The following is a 19,152-nucleotide window of genomic DNA, read 5'->3' on the forward strand; positions in this document are numbered from 1 at the left end:
TAAAATATCGATTATTCACATTATTTATTTCATTATATACATCATTCCCAGCGGCTCTTCTTCCCACCCTTTCTCACTCTCTTCTCTTCTTGTGCGGCAGGGGCATTCACCCCGGGTTGGAGCACGGGCCGCGTTTGCTCCCACGAGTGGTCTGTTGATGCTGTGAACTGTAAACAAGGCGTTTTATCATCAATATTGGGAAACAAAAATTAAACATAATCGGTATATAATAATAGTTGTATATACGATACGATATATAAATACCGAACCAATACATAGTTACAAGTACATAGTTATTATTAAGAACAAGACTCATTTAGTTTTCAGATATCTATTATGAGGCGTTTGTCAATAACCCACAGCATTTAGTACATCATTTTTTTAATGAATTGAAATATTAAAAAGGTTTAGTTACAAATTCTACATGATATAGGTAACAATATTATTTTTTTAAGCCCTGTGTTTCTTATGTGTGTATTATAGAAAAACTTACTTTATTATACTGCGATCGGAAGGCCTGTTTGAGCGAAGCAAGGCGATCTGTGGCCGGGCCGCCGGTTGGGACGCTCACTACGGGCTCCTCGCTGATATTTGGCAGTCCAGGCCTTTCCTTGTACCTACAAATATATTGTTATTAGTTTATTACTTATTTTTCGCGTTTTATTACCACTTGACTAACATATTGTCACGTATAAAAATCAAAAAGTAATCGTTGACAATATTAACTACAATACCAATTTATTTGTAATTGAACGATGATATTAAACTCTACTACCAATAAACGTGTAGAAAACCTCCTCAACCTTGAGGTCAGTTAAAAACCAACCATACAAAATTGCAGTGTTATAAAAATTTAATACATACCCCAATCCACAGCCACCTATGTTTAAATTCTTTCCCTTTCCCTTCTTGAATCGGGATTTTCTGAACCACGCTGACTGCATCGCTAATTGTGTTAACTCTTCTGGAACTTCCTGCATATCACAAAATGTTAATGCTTCTGTGAGAATTCCCGTAAGCCATAATTAAGGCAAGACAAAAATATATTTAAACAATTACTGAACAAACCTGCTGTGCTCCTTCCAAATTCCTCAACAAATGTCCAGCAAACTCTTTATCGGTCTGCTTCGCGAGTAGAGTGTACGCGTCTCCGCGTACACCCGCACGTCCAGTTCGTCCCACTCGGTGAGTGTGCGTGTCTATATCCCTCGCTACTGTGTAATTTATCACTGTACGAATGTGTGGGATGTCCAAACCACGAGCTGAAATTATTAATCAAAGACCTTCACACCTCGAGAACAGAAATATCATCTGTGCACCAGCGTTAAAATAGGTTATGGACGTGTCTCTGTACTCTTTTGACGTATTGGATTGGAGGTATGCGCATTGAAATGTATTTTTTCTGCTTTGGATTTAAGAACCTTAGAATTATATCGGTCATAGGTGAGTCCGAAAGATTGTCTCCTAACGTTTAGCTTGTGGGTACAAGAAACTATCAAAAGTTCTCACCAGCAACATCGGTGGCGACTAGAATATTTTGCTCTTGGCGTTTAAACGCCGTGATGACCTTATTCCTATCCGCTTGGTCCATGTCTCCGTGCAGCAATAACGCATCATATTGTTGCACGCCAAGATTTGCCGCTGTCTGTTCTGCATCTAACTGTTATAGAACATTCAGAATTTATTTAGATTTAATATTCGTATTTTTTTATACAAGGTCATCTTAAATATCTTTTATAAATACAAGAAAGCAATAATTTTACACTATATTTAGATAGGGTTATATTCCTTACTACATTTAGCGATTTTCTATACGAAGCGAGAATATTTATTCGAGGCGATATTTTTGTCTGATCTACATCTTTAATTTGCGTTCGGTGTTAAGTTAAATACAAGTATGTATAAGTATCTTGATATTACAAAAGCATTGCGTAAATATTATATCAAAACTTCATAATTGTACTAAATTATTTATAAGAAAATTGGTAATAATCATAAAATCCCCCTTTTTGTGTCTTAACTTATACGAATTAGTTATAAATATTTGCTCACCTTTTTCGTGACAAATATCAAAACACTGCCAGCTGATAAAAATTCCACAAGATTTTGCAATAACCAAGGCCATTTCTCCTCCGGCCTATTGAATATGCTGAAAGAGAAGAATAAAACTAATTATTATAATAAACTAAAAAATATAATAATTTATATTACATAAATGCTGGATTAGATTTTGTGGAATTTTTGCTTATCATGTTGACTTTTAAGGACATTTCATAGTTAGTTTAAAGCTGGCGATCGTCTAAGGTGACAAGTTTGAACTCCTTTACGATTTATTTTTCAATATAAATAAAAGTCATATGTTCCCTCTAGATCCAGGATTTTTTTAGACCAAAAAGTACGAAAGACAGACATAGCTTAAATAAATAGACAGAATAAATGATTTTTAACTTTGACTTTGAACTAAGGTAATTAATTTGACATGAATTGTAGACTAAAATATTCAAACGAAATAAAGACTCACCGGACGTGTTGAGTGACGAGATGGCAGGCTTCGCCCGCGGCGCCGTGTTGCACCCGAACGGGGTCGTGTAACGCGTCCCGGGCCAACTTCTCAACTCGCCGTGGGAACGTCGCGGAGAACAGTAAGGCCTGCCTCTCTGGCCGCACGTGGTTGCATATCGAACGAACTTGTGGCTCTAAATATTTATTATTTTATTTATTATTATTTTTTACACTTCGTTTCAAGTATACAGAAATACAGTACTATTGAAATAATAAAATAATAAGGAGGACAGCTGGCGGCTTTAGAGCGATATCTGCCAGGACACTACTGTGAGAAAACATGAGTAAGCAAGAAGTACAAATCTATGTAATATGTAAATAGTGAAAAGGACGATAATAAAAAAAGGTACTCATGAACCACGATAATATCAGATCAGTTAGTACGAAGTTCGGGATACGACGTGGACAGCTAATGGTGAAACAGCGGATAGGAACAAGAAGTGAATTCCATAGCCTCACTGAGGAGACCATAAAGGATTTGCCAAGAAAGCAAGAGTTATGAGATTTCAAGGGTATAGTTTCTATATACAGTTATATTTATTTTAGTATACCGTAAGAATTATCAGAAAGAAACTGATTAGAATTATGACCATCTATTTAGATCCTTAGTATATAAAGAGATGTAAGAGCATGTTCAGACTTAAACTTAATTGTCCTTAAGAAAGTAATTTATTGTATTACCAAGAACAAGATCTAGTTGTATGGACTAAAGTCCTTTGCCTTTCCCAGTAGGGATAAAAAAGGAATTTATTGTTCTTCTTGATACAATATTGATTACATGACAGTAGATAGGTACATACAATATGAGACTGACGGAGACTATAAGTGGAAAGACGGCATAGAGATTACAACAATAAGTTACATACAAATAAATACACAACCCATACATTGTTATTTAATTTGAGTGAATATCTATACTAAACTATGGTTATAATAAACATTATTATTCTTACCGAATCCCATATCAAACATTCTGTCAGCTTCATCGAGCACCAGATATGTAACTCGACCCAAGTCCGTTGCTTTACATTTAACTAAATCGATAACTCGCCCTGGCGTACCTACAATTATTTCTGCTCCACCTACAATACAAACCACAAAATTCATGAAAAATATATATCATTGCCCTCGTTGCATTCTATTGAGGAAAAATAATCGACAATGTAATTGACAAGACAAGACTAGTTATAACGTTTTAATCTAATTTTAGAAAATATACATAAAAAACATATATTTGCATACACAAATATAGATATTTCAAACATAAAAAATAAAATAAACCAATGGCGCTACGACCTTTTTAGGTCTGAGATTTCTGTATCTGTTTCATGATCATTTGTTTATCTAATAGGCAAGGCAAGGCCGTCGACGTTTTGAGTCTAAGGAAAGCCGGTTTCCTCATAATGTTTTCCTTCACCGTTCGAGCGAATGTTAAATGCGCACTTAGCAAGAAAGTCCATTGGTGCACAGCCGGGGATCGAACCTACGACCTCAGGGATGAGAGTCACACGCTGAAGACACTAGGCCAACACTGCTTTTAGTATAGTTTAAGAGCCTTTATCGTGTTTAATGCGCACATAGAAAGGAGCATTGATTGAGAACATCTAAGGAAAAATACAACGTCTAATATATAAAAACAAACAAAACTTCTTAAAAATATTATAATTATCAAGAAATAAAGAATTAATTAAAAATGCCAAAATCTCACCTTCTAAAGCTTTGGTTTGTTCCCATTTCGATCCACCACCATAACAACATACACATCGTATGTTGTATACTTTTCCAAATCGTTTCGCCTCCATATAAATCTGAAATTTATACACATTACAATTTATCGACACATTGTCCCTTTTATTGCATAGTACAAAATAATCATCTTTTCTTTTCTCAAAACTCATAATTTATCAAGATGTTTGAATAAGTAATAATAAAACAACAGATTAATTATTTAATATTTTAGTCCATTGGACAGAACCTTAAACTAAAAGTATTTGGATAAAGGTTGTTAGGGCTGCCAATATATTAAATATGTACGTACCTAATTTAAGTATAGGCCAATGTTTTACAGGATAATTGAAGCTAGAAGACCTCTCAACGTTTATTTTAGTCTAATTTTTTAATGATAAAAGGCAATCAACAGTTAGCTATCTTTGACCAGAAATAATATTGCATTGAGCCTTGGACATGCTGGTTACTGTAAAGTAACCATAGAGCGGTTTAATTATAGAAAATTATAAAAGACAACCTGTTGAGCCAACTCTCGAGTGGGTGCCAATATAAGCCCAATTGGCCCATCCCCAGGTGCCAACTCTTTCTGGTCCATAATATGTACCAATAACGGCCAAAGAAACGCTGCAGTTTTTCCTGAACCAGTACGCGCAATACCTAGAAAATAATTCCATGTAAATCTGGCCTAGGTCAAAAACTAATTGAATTTGACAAATAAAACATAATTTTACCTATAAGATCTCGACCGGCAAGTGCAGCTGGTACTCCAGCAGCTTGTATTGGAGTGGGCTGAGAATATTCTGAGCGGCGAATGGCTTTCATAAGTTGCTCATCGAATCCCAAATGAGCAAAACTGCTCACTGGTCTCGGCGGCTCAGGCCCTGAAATCTGTAACAAAAAAGATCTATTTACTATTCTTACAATGACTTAATACAATATAAAAACATGATTATCATCTACCTTTTTGTAACAAGTTATGAATAATGCAACCCTTGTAAATTCAGTCAGTGTGCAATAAAATAAATCCCAGATGCTAATTCATACAGTGCGTCACTGAGAATTGAATATAATTTATGTACTTCCTATCTTTTAAACGTAAACTTTTTTGAATCATATACAAAGTATATGGTTTTTTGATTTTGGTTGTTGTTGTTGTTTGGTTGTTGGTGGGTTGGCAGTTTTTACTAATTTGTGATTTTTATATTATACATTCTTTATGAATAACGGGAGCAGTATAATCACCGAGCAATCAATCAATCAAATATAATTCCTTATTGTCAGCAAACACATCTTGAATGCTGGGCATTCCCATGTCAAAAAAACATATAGATTTCACATACTTAGAGCTATGTTGCAACTCTGAGCTCAACCAATATAATATTCAGAAATTTTGTTGAACGGGAGTTATAGTTACCGCTCCTGATTCTCCCTGTGGAGGTTAATTTAATGTCTGTTTCATGTTTCTTACCTTAACACCTAAATTATTTTTCAATTCCTCAACCTGTTCATCTGTCAATTTTTCAATATCTTCATGTGGTGTATAGAAATTCTTTTCAAATGTCTCATACCGAATTTCAGAGTGGTCTATTGGTGGAAGAGGATCTATAAACTTCTTCTTTGGAGGTGGAATAGGGTTACCATCTTCGTCATATTCAATTTCAACATCTGAACCATCATCGAGTGCTGTTAGCGGATTGTCTTCCATATATCTAAAATAATTATAAATATTAGTTATGAGTAATAGCTTAGTGTTCAGGAAAGATCAGCATTCTCTGCTTGATACATGTCAATTTTTAGATTAAAGACATGCCAGTTTAGACATAAAGGTGTCCTTTGCCATACAAAAAGTAATATTACATCTTGTTATCATCATGAACACTGCTGACAGTAATTATCTAGCTGAGCACTTAAAGAAGAAACCATCCCACAGGTCTTAAAATACAGAGGTATTTGAAGGTTAGGGGACCAGAAGACAAACACCGCGGCCCATAATTGAATAATAGAAAGTAGCATTCACTTCTTATAAGAATGACTATGATGAAATGTATTTAACCAAGGAAATTACTTGTAATAGCTTTCTTCATCATCCATATCATCAATATCTCCCCTTGTTCCTCTTGCAATATCCCCCTTGCCTGTTGCCTCATTCTCTTTACTGGTCATTAAATCCTTAGCTGCTTGTTGTTCTAAGCCTGCCATGTAGGCATCCAATGGATCTACTTCATCATTATTCTAAAATAAACAAAAAGGTAGTTACACTGCATATATAGATCTTATTAGTCAAACCCAAATCAGTTTTAAAAATTGTTAATTGTTAAATCAATTTTTTTGTTAGTTTAAATTATCAAGATTAACAACAAACTACATCTATTTACAAAAACATACCTCTTTAGCCATATCATTGGTAGGACTTCCTGGAGCTGGGATATAAGCTAGAGCAGGTGTTGGGGGTTCATCATCATCATCAAAATATCTGTATTAACAAACATATGTAAATTAGGGTTCACATATATATTGTTAACACCAAGAAACAACTTATAATAGCACTTCTAATATACTAATGATTCACCCAAGGATACCTTATAGTCCATATACCAACTACTTTTCTTAGAATGAATTGTTGAAATGCCACTTACTCATCCTCTGTTTTTGCGCGTTTCTTTCCCAGGGTACCCCAATTTCCTGTCATAGCATTTTGAGTGATTGCATTCATAGTCGAGTAGCCTTGCTTTGAAAGCCCCGATGATGGTGGTGGAACATTGTTCATAGATGCCGTGGGGGGCGGAACAGCATGCAAAGAAACAGTTGATGGATTGCGCTTAGGCATAGTAAATCCGGCGAAGCCTAAACCTTTGCCGCTACCACTCATTTTACGGTTATATTATGTTCCTGTATATAGTCATAAATACTAGGTTTATATTTAATATGGACTTAAATAATTACAAATACCATTTACAAGGAAACATCTTACAATAAAGTAAGCAGCGTTTATAATTAGAAAAACTAGATTTAAGCTACGAAAAAAATGACACAATATAACCCGCTGAATCAATAAGCATTAAGCAATATTAAATAGCCAGAAGCTAGCTACATTTAATTTATAATTTATATTATATCCTGAAGGCCAAAGAGTATATATTCCGAAAAGCACAGACTGCAGAATACCTGTAAATGTAAGAATTATTATTAGCATTCTGTGGTTATGTTTATGCCAACGCATAACAACGCTTGTTAATCTGTGGTGACCAAACAAGAATTAAATAATTAAATAAAATTTATTCCAAAATACAATTTACAAATTGCTAACCGTGGTCTGGAAGTTACTAATTCTGACGCTATTTTTTTACTAAGTATTAAGTAAAATGTATTTTCAATTAATAATTGTAATATTTTCTTTTTTAACTATAAGTAATGTTGAAGCTTCGCAAGGATACGATTTTGGTGACTTTCTAGCTACTATATTGGGATTAGGCATTGCTGTAATCGGAATTCTAGCATGTTTGGGCAACTATGCTAGACAAAGGGCACGAAACGAGTTTATTTAAAGTCAATGATATGTAAGTACCGATATAAATAAAAATGTAAATACTTCAAGACAGCGATTGTTTGTTTTGTTGTTAAAACAGATTTTTTGTTCAGAGATCAGTGTTCGTTATTATACAAATACTTGACTTACGTATATAGTTCGATTTTTTTTACTAACAACTTATTATATTGACTTGTTTTATTTTAGCATTTTTAGTTTTGGCCTAAATTTCGATTATGACTACAGTAGCTTTCACACTAATAAACATATAAGAAGTTTTGATTTTGTCATATAGATGATTTATATATATATATAAATATTGTTACAGATATTTGCTCAGTAAAATATTAGAGGATTCATCAAAAATGATATTCACCCTACAAGTAAATTTCTGAAGATTGTTAAAATAAACAATATGTTTGTTAAATGACCTTACCATTTTGCACCTATATGTGTATATATGTAAGAGATAATATTAAAAACTGCTTTAATTAAAATGTAATCATTGTTTTGGATATTTTTTATAAAGAGCTTTTTTTGTTAAGAAATGTTTTTATTATTAATTTGTAGTTATCCATAACAGTACTTAAATAAAATTATAATAATAGATCTTAAGGTTAGAAAATAATTTTATTTATTTTACCAGTGCAAAATATTAATTGTAATAAAAAATGCACTTTTCGTCTTTTATGATATAATTTTACTGATTTAAACATTATATTGACTCTGGCCATCTTAACAACTACACTTTTCTAATTCTTCTATTGCTTTTATAATTTCATTCTTTTTTGAAATTTTGTCCTTTTGATCTTTGTCTGGATTTAGAGATCCAATACTTATTTTTTCTTCAAGTGTTTCAATATCTCTAAGCTTTTTCCGTAAATTTTTTAATTTCTTATTTGGATCTGAAGCTGATATTATGCTAGGTTGTTGAACTGCTTCATTAAATGTTGGTTCAATTATTTCAACTTTTGATAATTTATCAGCAACTTCATTGACACCTAAAGGAATTAAAGAACATAAATAAGTTTTTCCTCACACAAAAGGGTAAGACATGAAGGTGGCTGGTCAGGGAGTTTAAAATCTAGCAGTCAATCTAGTTGATGACAACATAACTTTCCACTTGCTTTTTCCTGAATGGTAAAACATACTCTTTACTAGTTCACTAACAGTGATAATGATACACAGCTAGAACCAGCTTACAAGCTTGCTTTTTTACTTGCAGCTTTTTTTACACTAGGATAGTCAACAAGCACAAGGCTTAGCCCATTAACACTCACTGGGTAAGTTTACAAGGTACTAATTAACTCTCAAGCTAATAAACTAGGTCCTCATCATTGAGGCTTATTATGTAAATGGTAAAAAATTATTTATCTGAAATTATAATATTTAAATGGAATTTAAGTAGGAGTATTCTGTAACAATCTTAAATTCTAAATAGAAACCGTTTGTTAATTGTAATTTATGACAGCTATTAAAACTCATTACCTGACTTTTTCTTCTTCTTCTTTTTTTCAATATTGACAACCATTCCAGGTATTGGTTGTATAATTCCACTGCCTTTTTTAGGTTTTCTTATTTCTACTGCCAATTCAGGAGGCAATCCTGTGTTTTGTTTTGCTTTAAATTGTTTTCCTTTACTTTCATATAATGGTATTTCTTCTTGTGGTATATATCCATCTTTTACTCTTCTTGGCTTTCTCCAGGTACCATCTGGTCTCTGTGTTGCTGGTATAAATTTTCCACCTAAAAGTATTTATTTTATTTTGAAAGTAAGTATGTATAAATTTTATAATTCTATTTATCAAAGCTTCTATAAGTATTTAGGACAAGGGAAATTACTCAACTCAGGTCATTTTTACACTGTACAATATAATTTTGGTATTTCGGTGCTATTAATTCTGTGTACTTAAAAAACTTTCAACATATACTAAGATCAGTTGGACGGATGATTTTTTACGTTTATTTCAAGGCAGAGTAAACATTAGTGCACTTACCAGCTGCATCATGCTCATATGATGTAGTTGCCATTGGACCGCATACACAGAATAAACAGATTTGAGTTTTCTTAAGATGACCGTTCAAGACTCCACTTACTTCACCGATTTAATGTACCTTTAATTTGTAGCTATAATAAGAAATAAGTAATTTAAAAATATAAACAGCCATCAAGAGGCAAATTAGTGGTCTCAGGAACAGAACACTCAGTACATTACTCCACAGGCTACAGGCACGGCTACCACCACAGACATTTTTACAGTTCTTGTTCTAATGTACATAGTTCTCTCAACTATAGTACGTCTATAACTTACCCGAGAGAACCACTGCTGCCAAGTTCCGAATATGAAAATGTAAATAGTGAATAAATTTCAAATAGAAAAACTTTAAAGTCTGGGGGCTTAATTATAATGTTATTATAAATTTAGATTTCGACTTTCTACATATACTACTGTTAAGGCAACTTGTCTAAGGACGATAATTTGAGATATTATATAAAAAAAAATATTAGGTTTCTGAGTATTGCCAACTCAAAATTTCTACTGTGTCAAGTAGCAACAGTGGCCGAAACGACCCGGTTGTACAAGTAGCGGCACGAAACTCTAGCGCTGACCGTTATTGCGCAGAAGTAAAAAATAAGGTACCTGAGGGGGGCTAGCGGAATGAAGAGCGGGCGCGCGTAGCGTCGATTGGCTCTCCAGTCGCATTCCGTCCCCCGCACCGATACGACGCCACGCGCACATCCCGTGTACAGTCGCGTCATTAATATTATTGTTACTGTTGTTACGCTTAAATTTGTTAGTGTTTTGTTGTTTGTTATTTGTTTTTAAGTTTGTTTGTGACTTTAAAGTGAATATGCCTAGAACAAATACTGTTTTGAAAAGACAAGCCAGGAAAATGGTTTATGACGTGAATTGTTTTTTAAAAAGAGAATATAACGAATTAATTGATTCTTTGAAACAAATCCAAAGTGAGATTGACGAAGCTACAAATACTTTGTTCAGTCATTCGGACAGCAACATTGTAAATTTGAGCCAGATAAAACAAACTGCCAAAATCATTATGGCAGGAAACATAAAATTTAATAGTATAATCAGCGAATTAGGTAAAATCCAAAAAAGGACAGCAGAGTCAACAAAAACGTCAATTGCAAGGGTAAGAAACATCTCCAATCAAGCCAAAAGTTCTGATTTGATCACAGTGTTCAGAACACCTGGCAAAAAACGTTCCAGAACAAAACCGGTCACAAATATCGATAACTTCAACCAAGGAGTAATAAAGAGAACCATTCATAACTTTCACAAGACAAATAATGAACTTCCTACCATCGGAAAGCTTAAAAAGGAGCTAGAAGATGACATAAATTTCAAAGGTTCAGAACGAAGTCTTCGGCGAATAGTTAAGAGTTTGGGATTTTGGTGGAAAAACACCGAAAACAACCGGAAAGTGCTGATTGAGACTTCTAATATACGTTTGCAACGTATCGAAAATTTAAGGAAAATAAAGCAATATCGCCAAGAGGGAAAGCCTATTGTATATACAGACGAATCTTACGTAGATTCATCGCACTCTTCTTCAAAAGCCTGGACCGATGGTACTACTAAGGGGCTTAAGAAACCTATTTCGAAAGGACAGCGAGTTGTCATTGTCCACGCAGGGTCTGATACTGGGTTTATACCTAATGCGTTGCTGCCTTTTAAAGCTGGTACCAAATCAGGCGACTACCACGACAATATGAATTTTGAAAACTACGAAAAATGGCTCCTAACCCAATTAATGCCCAACCTACAACCCAGTTCCGTCGTGGTAGTCGACAACGCGTCCTATCATAATAAGCAGTGGGATCGCGCACCAACCTCTAATTCTAAAAAAGCTGACATGCAGGCCTGGCTCACTGAAAAAGGTATACAGTACGAGGAAACACATTTGAAACCTCAGTTATACAATTTAATAAAGATCAACAAAGATAAATTTAAAACATTTTCGATTGATCGAATCCTAGCTGAACGAGGTCATCAGGTACTGAGACTACCACCATACCACCCCGACCTAAATCCGATTGAAATGACATGGTCGGATACTAAACAATATGTAGGCAGCAAAAATATAAAATGGAGTGTCAGTAAATGTATAGACCTAATACAAGAAAAGGTTTTACTAATGGGTACATGGGATTGGCAAAAGTTGTGTAAAAAGATGAAGGATATAGAAGAGCAATATGCAAAGAGTGATCATGTCGTGGATTTGGTAACAGAACAATTCATTATTCATGTCGATGGAGATAATTCCGAGGATAGCATTGAAGATGACGCTAGTGCCGACGAACGAAGCAGTCCTGAGCCCGGGCTCTCAGTTAGCAAAAGGCCTTGTCGCGAGACCATTGAAGGCGTGATACCGTTCTCTGATTCAGATTAATAAAAGATTACAAATTAAAAGATAATGTTTTTATTTTTCTACATCCCATAAACTTGTTAAAATATCTTAGGTCTTTTTTGGAAATACGTTCTATGTACAGGCACTTTTTTACTGTCTCATTATATCTTATAGATGGGTAATATTACTTACATGCGCGACAGTAATCATGCGCAGCAGCTATCCTTCACATTTCGTTCAACTTAATATCGTTATTTAGGTAATCATTAATCAAAGTGGCATATAATGTATTGCGTGCGCGACAGTACACATGCGCAGCAATCCCCTCCACGTATCGGCCAGCGCTAGACTTACGTGCCACTGCCTGTAGTACTTTTATCAAGCGTTATTCCCTGATGTACACCTGTATATGTTCTTAGTTTATTTCAATAGCATTTAGAAAAAAATGCAAATTTTTATATTTTTTGCTGCTGCTTTAATTTTTTTTTAAACGTTTGTTTTTGTTTAATGCAAGTCGTAGATAGAATCCAAACAACGCATGTTGTCTCAGTCTATAATAAACGGAAATCAAATCTGATTCTGAGCGCATTTTTGGATGCTTCAACATTTTTCACTATTGTAATTGAGTTGACAAACGGCAACACTTGTCTTAAGATTTTGTGTTCATATTTTAAATTTCGTAAGCTGCACAGTGTCTAACATTTTGTTAAATAGAAATAGTCACAATGCCCAGGCGACGAAGATTTACTCCTTTGAAAAGTAAAAGAACCCCGAAGAAAGAGATAGATGATCCTAAAGGTACCAAAGAAACCCATAATTTGTATTAGAATACCTAATATTTGAGGATAGTAGATTGACATTAAGATTAAAAAAGGACTTTTTATTATTATTGTCGATGTTTAAATATTTTCCTTCCAAACATTAAATATATTTTCATTATTAACAAGAAAGCAAAAAAGGATTTCACAAAAATTTGCTCGTAAGACATACGAGCGATATAGGGCTTTTTATACAATAGTTTAAAATCTATTAACAGTAGATCAAGAAGTTACAACTGCCCGTGGTAGACTTAAAGGTGCATTGATGGAGATCTTAGAACCATCAGCTGGGATAGACTCTGATAACTCTTCAGACTATGTCAAAAAGGACAAGTAAGTTACCAAATCGATTGGTCACTAATATTCTTTTACTTTTATTTTAAAAAATTAAAATTTTAGGAAGTCAACTAGTAGTGAATCATCATCAGATGAAGAGGACAGGCTATATAGAGCCCCACAACGCCAGTCATATGTCCTCAAACTATTTGATAGAAGTGTAGATCTCTCTCAGTTCTCTGATGAGACACCCTTGTATCCAATATGCAGGGCATGGATAATAAATCAACCAAAATCTGATTATAGAAAGATTAGGTAACTTTCAAATTATATGTATGCTATATTAAGATTCATAATATTGTATAAAACAATTACAGCCAATTTACAATATACATAGCCTACTGATTGAATAATAACACATAATATCTTCTTAATGATGGGGAACAAAAATATAGATTGTCATTGTGAGGGCAAGCACCTCCTTGTGGCAAATTAAATTCTTGCTAAAGACCTATGTAAACCAAAATAAACCTATCTTACTTCTTAGCACCTTCAGCTAAAACTAGCATATCCATTGCTTTCTTTCCATAATATAAAGAAAAGCACACAGTATGATTCAGAAGCGATACAAGAATAGAAGATTGTTAATTCTCTTTTATATCAATGTGACAGTGGTAATAAAGAATACAGACTATATATGTATTGATTACTAGTGATTTTGACAGTCCAAGTCTTCTTCCACTGCTGACTCACTACACTATTTATGAAAACGGGTTTCAATTACAGTATTTTAAATATGGGTGAAAGTATGAAAGAAGAAAATGATTCAGTTCTTGAGTTACCAGATCCTGAAGGTCCAGTCATCTCCCGTGTTCCAAATCTTATTCCTGAACAGGTGTCCGTGAACAAGGACAATATTTATTTGAATTATGTGAGTAATTGCAATATTACTATTTATCTATACTATTATTTAAAGACATGATTGTTTGCTTTTTATAGAAAAGGAGGCTCATCTGATAAATTAAGTAATACTGCCACCCATGGACAGTCCCACACTTTCTTGAAGAACCCTGAGTCCAATTGGTTCATGATAACTGGACACTATTTGGTTGGACATGGTGGTGCGCGGAAAAAACTGCTTTAAATAGCGCTCAGTTGTGGAACGGCGGACGTTGTGGTAATATGGGTGGTATTTCGTATTCTGTCTCAACGTCCGAGTCCATCCAATGATGAAACTCAGCTGCATTTATTAATCAGAACTACTCCTCTGATCACGCTCTATGGTAAATGCAGTAGAAGCATGCAAAGAGACTCCACATCTCTACGAAAAGAGAAGGAATTCTATATACTTAGTCTGGCCATAAATCCCGTAAAAAAAATTAACAAAATATTACATTTGAATTTAGAATCATTTAGTCATTTTTATATCATTGTTCATTGGGTTTTGGCGCCAATACATTGTAAAATACTTTGCTATATTTAAATAGAGTGTGGTGATAAAGAGAACCAAATCACTGTGATTGCATAATACAAAGTAGGTATGGAGCCAGATGCAATTTTTAAAACTCCATACGCTTGGTATAACGTTTGTGTACAACGAACCTCTCGAGGTCACAGAAAATTTTTGTTTATGGATGAGACTTTTTACAATTGAGCAACATTTTAATAAACAATATGACCGTATTTATGCTCAAAGCTCTTAGGAAGCTATCCAATTAGTCGACGAGTCGAGAGTCGAGTGCAACATCGGCACTATCCGACTTCAGTGATGTTTTGGTGGGGTAGCTATGAACTGAGGTAGACTGAGCTATACTTTTATGAAAAAGGTATCAAAACATTGGCACATGTCTATCAAAATACCATTCTTGTGAAGGTAAAGCCCCTTAACAACACCATCTTCAATAACCAAGAATGGTCCTTCCAACAAGACTCGTCGCCGGGTCATGGTCGAAAACCAACGTTTCGGACTACATCAGAGCTGAAGACGGGTCGTCGTCTAGTCCCGTCTTAATCCGCTTGATTATGATTTATGGTCAGTTTTAGAGAGTATGGTTTGCTCTAAACGCCATGATAATTTGGAGTCCCGAACCAATCCATACGATTGGCAGTGAAGAATTTTCCCATGGAAAGAGTGCATGCTTGTATTGATATCTGGCCTGAACGTTTTGCAGGCAAATTTTTTTATATTTATGTATTAAATTAATACTTGTTATTTCCAATAGAATTTTTTTTGCAACATTCCTATAGCTATTGATTAACATTAATTAAGGAAGTTGACATAGAATGTCTGTACTAAAAAACATTGTAGTATGCCGACATTGCTTTTTTATACGTCAGTGCATTAAGCAAAGATTTTGCTCAGCGGACTATCTGTCAAATTTGAATGTGCAAATCTCTTATTTCCAGGAACATCCTCTTCCGACTAAAGATGAATTGCTCTCTACAAACATGAAAAGATGGAGCAAAGTGCGCGTCGCATGGCAAGACCAATCTCAATTAGTACATCAGCGATATGCTTCCACACAGGATGTGCTCAATAAACTGAATGTCAAGTATGTATATTAAAAAATGCCAATGTTCTACATTATTAGACATAATATTATTATTAAACTGACTCTGTGAGTTGTTACATTGGGTATGTTACGAAAATTAACTTTTTATTATTATTACTAACGAACATTATTTTTTCAGTGGACTGTAGAATGCGCTCGTAGGATCAGTTGGTAGGGATGTATCTAGTTGTTTAAAATTTGTTTTGTGGTATGATTATTTAAATCGTGATTGTAAATAGTATATCTGATTGACTTTATGAATTCAATTTTTTTTATCAATCCTTTTCTTAATTTTTCTTTAATATTGTACTTAAAAAGAGAAAACATTGATTCCTTTGATAACTTTTAATAATCAATTATTGTAAATATGAATAAAAAGTGTTGTATAAGATTTTGAAGTGTAATTATTTAATGTAACATTTACTTAGATTTCAGTTTTTTCTTCTCTGTTTCCTTTCGTGGACATTCCAACTGCCTGTGGCCCTTTTCATGGCACTTGTAACAAGACTGTAAGTCAAGAATGAAAATAATCACCTAAATTTAATAAACTCCATAATCTTCTTTAGATAACAAATATTAAACTAAATTTCTAAATGCATCTCGGTAGGCATTAGACTACCTTGTATAGGAAAACTCTACTAAAATCAGACTAGCAGTTTTAAGAAAAAATGTGATCATACAAATATGCAGGCATTTTTTTATTATTTTATTTATCTAAAATGGCCCAAAGCTTAGCCTCAAGCTCCATATAGCCTATACATGCAGTGCAAGAATGTTGAAGGCTGCATTCTCTTGTCTCTGATACCAAAAGTTACTTTGTGAATCACTACTTTAAAAATAATAATTTTCATTTAAAAAATATTATTGCACAATAATGTCAACTAGCAGTAAGAATTATTTCTTAAAAGCTAAAGTCCAAATCAATTAATAGCTCTGCAACCTTGCAGATTTTGCAGCAGTAAACAGCTATTGTTGTTAGAACTGAACCTAAGCCTCTACAAATGTATCTCACCTGTGACTCCACAAGTATGCCACATTTATGTCCAACTTGACTGCATCGATTGCAGGTGTTACAATGTTCATATGTTGACTTCACACACCGATTGCACAGGTTACAGTGTTCATAAGTTGTTCCATCCTTACTTGCACACTCTTTACACTTATTACAGTGCACATTAGATTTCCCAACCCAGTATTTGCACTTATTACAATATTTATAGTTACTGTCATTTGATAAATCAATTGTTGCAAATGGTAAGTTTGTATAGAATCGAACAGGTGAGCCTTGTTTTCGACCACCTTTGCTATTTTGAAATTTCTTATGATTTTGATATTCAACCTGTGGTAAGAAAAGGTAACCTTATACAATATATAAAGTATTGAGTTTTTTTTTCAATAACTTATTTTTACATATTATTTGTCAATATCAGAATAATCAAAATATAAGTTACCTGATAATCATGCATTTTAATATCTGGGCTTATATTTCTTATATATGGCTCGGAGAAATACGGAAATGCCCAGATAACTGGCAAAATACCTTCTGTTTCACACAATTTATTGTATGTTGCAGATAATTCTTTAATAGTGTGAACTAGAGGTTCTACTCTTCCTCCAAATGGAGGGTCCATTACTATACATAAGCCTGTGTCCCTAAAAATAAAATAAATTAAGAATCGAGACATATAAAGTGTTCAAGTGACCATATGTCGAAAATTTATATGTTTAGCATGTGCATAAAGAAGCTGGTGCAACACATTCTCAAGCACTATTATTATTCAAATTATAATATTCATTAACATAACAGTCAATAAAAATTACCAGTTCCAATTTTGAAATTGTTTTTATGCTGAGATAAAATGTAAAAATGATTGCAATAACTTACTTTGATGCCTTCAAAAACTTCTTTAACACTTTTTCATCATTATTCCCATCAAATAAGTAGTTATTAAACATGTTATACCACAAGAATTTATTTGGTGGATTAAATTGATGGTGGCGGGTATCAAAATCTAAGAGGATTGAATCAAATTCTGGATGTGTTTGGGCTGCTTCATGAATTGATGGAGTACCTATACATAAGATGTTCCTAGAAATATTCACACAATACATATAATAATTCAATACATTTTCTCTTTTTGAAGTTGTTTTGCATAATAAATATTGGTTGTATGGTCTGTTCTGCATAGAACTATGGGTTTCCAATTCTAAAAATTAAGGATTGAGAAACATTAGTTAACTGTAACCTCTAGGCTACAACTGCATAACAATTTTAAGCCAGTATACTAAAATTGTGTAAAGTAAAATCACCTTATTTGATTGTTTTTTAGTATTCCTAATACAGTAGTAACAGCTTTTTTCGCAAAAAGATATTGTGCTTCACGGTAATCATTTTCAAGAGTAGGCAACCATGTAGAAGGATTTCGCAGCTGTTCCTCAGTAAGTGGAGTTGTAACTCTGTGGTCACCACGATGCTTCTTCGTTTGAGATATGTTGAATAGTTCTTTACAGGTGTTGCAATAAGCACGGTCAGAAGCATGCCTCGTTTTAACCTGTAAATTTTATCATCACATTTCTTTACATAACTATCAACATGTCAATTTTATAAAAATAATGGCTTAAAATAAGCTTTCATTTTAGGGCTGTCATAGGGGAATGTATGTAAATATAGTGTATACCTCATTAAATTTTTAACCTCTCTTTTAAAAATTCGAAAATAAAATCAAATGGTATTAATATCAGTAAATGTCTAAATCAATTGGTGCTTAAGAAAAGTTAAAAAAAAATATATTGCTCAACTTCCAAGGATAATTAAAAGTGTATAACCTATTACCTCGTTAAAGTTCTTCCAAGCTGTATTTTTATCCAGTTTTGGTATGAGGTTATAATATTTTTCATTTCGTTTTCTAACACCTTCCTTTTTCCAATCATCTTCGTCAATATGTAATGTACAATCTTTTTTATCTCTGCATGATGCACAACCAAAGTACTTTCCTTTTTCAGTAGAAAACAACAACGTTGGTCCATGAAGACACATTGGATGTGTTGTTACATCTTCTACGATTACTTCAATTGAAGACTTAGAAGTGGATTCTGGGGCACTGAACTTTCGCTTTTTACCCATTATACGTATATTTAGATTCAATAACACCACTTTTATTGAATGATTTTGATATTACAAAATATAAATAATTATTTGAATTGCAAGACTTTACAAACATACAGCAGCTTACTAATTACAGCACAATGCACATGTGAATATGACATTCATAATGTCTGAACGATGGCCGTGGGTTGACAGTTTTCTGCTTTAAGGCAA

The 19,152-nt window shown here is 33.6% G+C and overlaps 5 protein-coding genes and 1 long non-coding RNA gene across 7 annotated transcripts; 3 read left to right on the forward strand and 3 right to left on the reverse strand.

Annotated features, from left to right (window-relative positions):
* Window positions 1-7,374, reverse strand: LOC123710105 (ATP-dependent RNA helicase DDX42). Its single transcript, XM_045661807.1, has 16 exons — window positions 7,262-7,374; window positions 6,927-7,179; window positions 6,676-6,763; window positions 6,356-6,522; window positions 5,759-5,999; window positions 5,022-5,178; window positions 4,808-4,947; window positions 4,271-4,370; window positions 3,516-3,644; window positions 2,522-2,696; window positions 2,053-2,149; window positions 1,510-1,660; window positions 1,069-1,262; window positions 865-974; window positions 494-617; window positions 1-167 (listed from the first exon to the last, which is right to left on the reverse strand). Exons 2-16 carry the CDS (start codon window positions 7,157-7,159, stop codon window positions 42-44), a joined length of 2,232 nt encoding a protein of 743 aa, XP_045517763.1. The 5' UTR covers window positions 7,160-7,179; window positions 7,262-7,374; the 3' UTR covers window positions 1-41.
* A 127-nt stretch (window positions 7,375-7,501) lies between these two features.
* LOC123709941 lies at window positions 7,502-8,326 on the forward strand. Its single transcript, XR_006753777.1, has 2 exons — window positions 7,502-7,847; window positions 8,145-8,326. It is a non-coding gene; the product is annotated as an uncharacterized LOC123709941 (long non-coding RNA).
* Window positions 8,327-8,493: 167 nt separating this feature from the next.
* LOC123709716 (partner of Y14 and mago) lies at window positions 8,494-10,386 on the reverse strand. The gene is made up of 4 exons (XM_045661229.1): window positions 10,129-10,386; window positions 9,814-9,944; window positions 9,305-9,562; window positions 8,494-8,817 (listed from the first exon to the last, which is right to left on the reverse strand). Exons 2-4 carry the CDS (start codon window positions 9,845-9,847, stop codon window positions 8,552-8,554), a joined length of 558 nt encoding a protein of 185 aa, XP_045517185.1. The 5' UTR covers window positions 9,848-9,944; window positions 10,129-10,386; the 3' UTR covers window positions 8,494-8,551.
* Window positions 10,387-10,876: 490 nt separating this feature from the next.
* LOC123709513 lies at window positions 10,877-12,353 on the forward strand. Its single transcript, XM_045660905.1, has one exon. It carries the CDS (start codon window positions 10,877-10,879, stop codon window positions 12,227-12,229), a length of 1,353 nt encoding a protein of 450 aa, XP_045516861.1. The 3' UTR covers window positions 12,230-12,353.
* Window positions 12,354-12,587: 234 nt separating this feature from the next.
* On the forward strand, window positions 12,588-16,225 carry LOC123709398 (protein lin-37 homolog). Of its 2 annotated transcripts, none has more exons than XM_045660707.1 (6): window positions 12,588-12,985; window positions 13,227-13,338; window positions 13,405-13,596; window positions 14,068-14,212; window positions 15,688-15,833; window positions 15,973-16,225. In XM_045660707.1, the coding sequence occupies exons 1-6, from the start codon at window positions 12,913-12,915 to the stop codon at window positions 15,980-15,982; spliced, it is 678 nt and encodes a 225-aa protein (XP_045516663.1). In that variant the 5' UTR covers window positions 12,588-12,912; the 3' UTR covers window positions 15,983-16,225. The 2 variants fall into 2 exon arrangements, with proteins under 2 accessions (XP_045516663.1, XP_045516662.1); XM_045660706.1 differs by having other exon boundaries at window positions 12,677-12,985; window positions 13,224-13,338.
* On the reverse strand, window positions 16,164-19,077 carry LOC123709396 (rRNA N6-adenosine-methyltransferase ZCCHC4). The gene is made up of 6 exons (XM_045660703.1): window positions 18,667-19,077; window positions 18,144-18,385; window positions 17,719-17,922; window positions 17,285-17,486; window positions 16,846-17,172; window positions 16,164-16,340 (listed from the first exon to the last, which is right to left on the reverse strand). The coding sequence occupies exons 1-6, from the start codon at window positions 18,955-18,957 to the stop codon at window positions 16,254-16,256; spliced, it is 1,353 nt and encodes a 450-aa protein (XP_045516659.1). The 5' UTR covers window positions 18,958-19,077; the 3' UTR covers window positions 16,164-16,253.
* Window positions 19,078-19,152: the final 75 nt, after the last annotated feature.

Source organism: Pieris brassicae, chromosome 5 (genome assembly GCF_905147105.1).
Source record: "Pieris brassicae chromosome 5, ilPieBrab1.1, whole genome shotgun sequence".
Classification (NCBI taxonomy): Eukaryota; Metazoa; Arthropoda; class Insecta; order Lepidoptera; family Pieridae; genus Pieris; species Pieris brassicae.

Bases quoted from the DNA above. Each gene is read 5' to 3' on its own strand.
- LOC123710105 (XM_045661807.1), bottom strand. From the start codon at position 7,159: ATGAGTGGTAGCGGCAAAGGTTTAGGCTTCGCCGGATTTACTATGCCT. The intron at 2,150-2,521 runs GTGAGTCTTTAT...CTTCTCTTTCAG, and splicing joins CTCGTCACTCAACACGTCCG to CATATTCAATAGGCCGGAGG. The intron at 975-1,068 runs GTTTGTTCAGTA...TGTGATATGCAG, and splicing joins ATTTGGAAGGAGCACAGCAG to GAAGTTCCAGAAGAGTTAAC.
- LOC123709716 (XM_045661229.1), bottom strand. From the start codon at position 9,847: ATGGCAACTACATCATATGAGCATGATGCAGCTG. The intron at 9,563-9,813 runs GTAAGTGCACTA...AAATACTTTTAG, and splicing joins ATATGAGCATGATGCAGCTG to GTGGAAAATTTATACCAGCA. The intron at 8,818-9,304 runs GTAATGAGTTTT...TAATTCCTTTAG, and splicing joins GAAGAAGAAGAAAAAGTCAG to GTGTCAATGAAGTTGCTGAT.
- LOC123709513 (XM_045660905.1), top strand. From the start codon at position 10,877: ATGGCAGGAAACATAAAATTTAATAGTATAATCAGCGAATTAGGTAAA.
- LOC123709398 (XM_045660706.1), top strand. From the start codon at position 12,913: ATGCCCAGGCGACGAAGATTTACTCCTTTGAAAAGTAAAAGAACCCCG. The intron at 13,339-13,404 runs GTAAGTTACCAA...TTAAAATTTTAG, and splicing joins GACTATGTCAAAAAGGACAA to GAAGTCAACTAGTAGTGAAT. The intron at 13,597-14,067 runs GTAACTTTCAAA...TTTCAATTACAG, and splicing joins TCTGATTATAGAAAGATTAG to TATTTTAAATATGGGTGAAA.
- LOC123709396 (XM_045660703.1), bottom strand. From the start codon at position 18,957: ATGGGTAAAAAGCGAAAGTTCAGTGCCCCAGAATCCACTTCTAAGTCT. The intron at 17,923-18,143 runs GTGATTTTACTT...GAATATTTCTAG, and splicing joins CTAAAAAACAATCAAATAAG to GAACATCTTATGTATAGGTA. The intron at 16,341-16,845 runs GTGAGATACATT...CTTGACTTACAG, and splicing joins GCATACTTGTGGAGTCACAG to TCTTGTTACAAGTGCCATGA.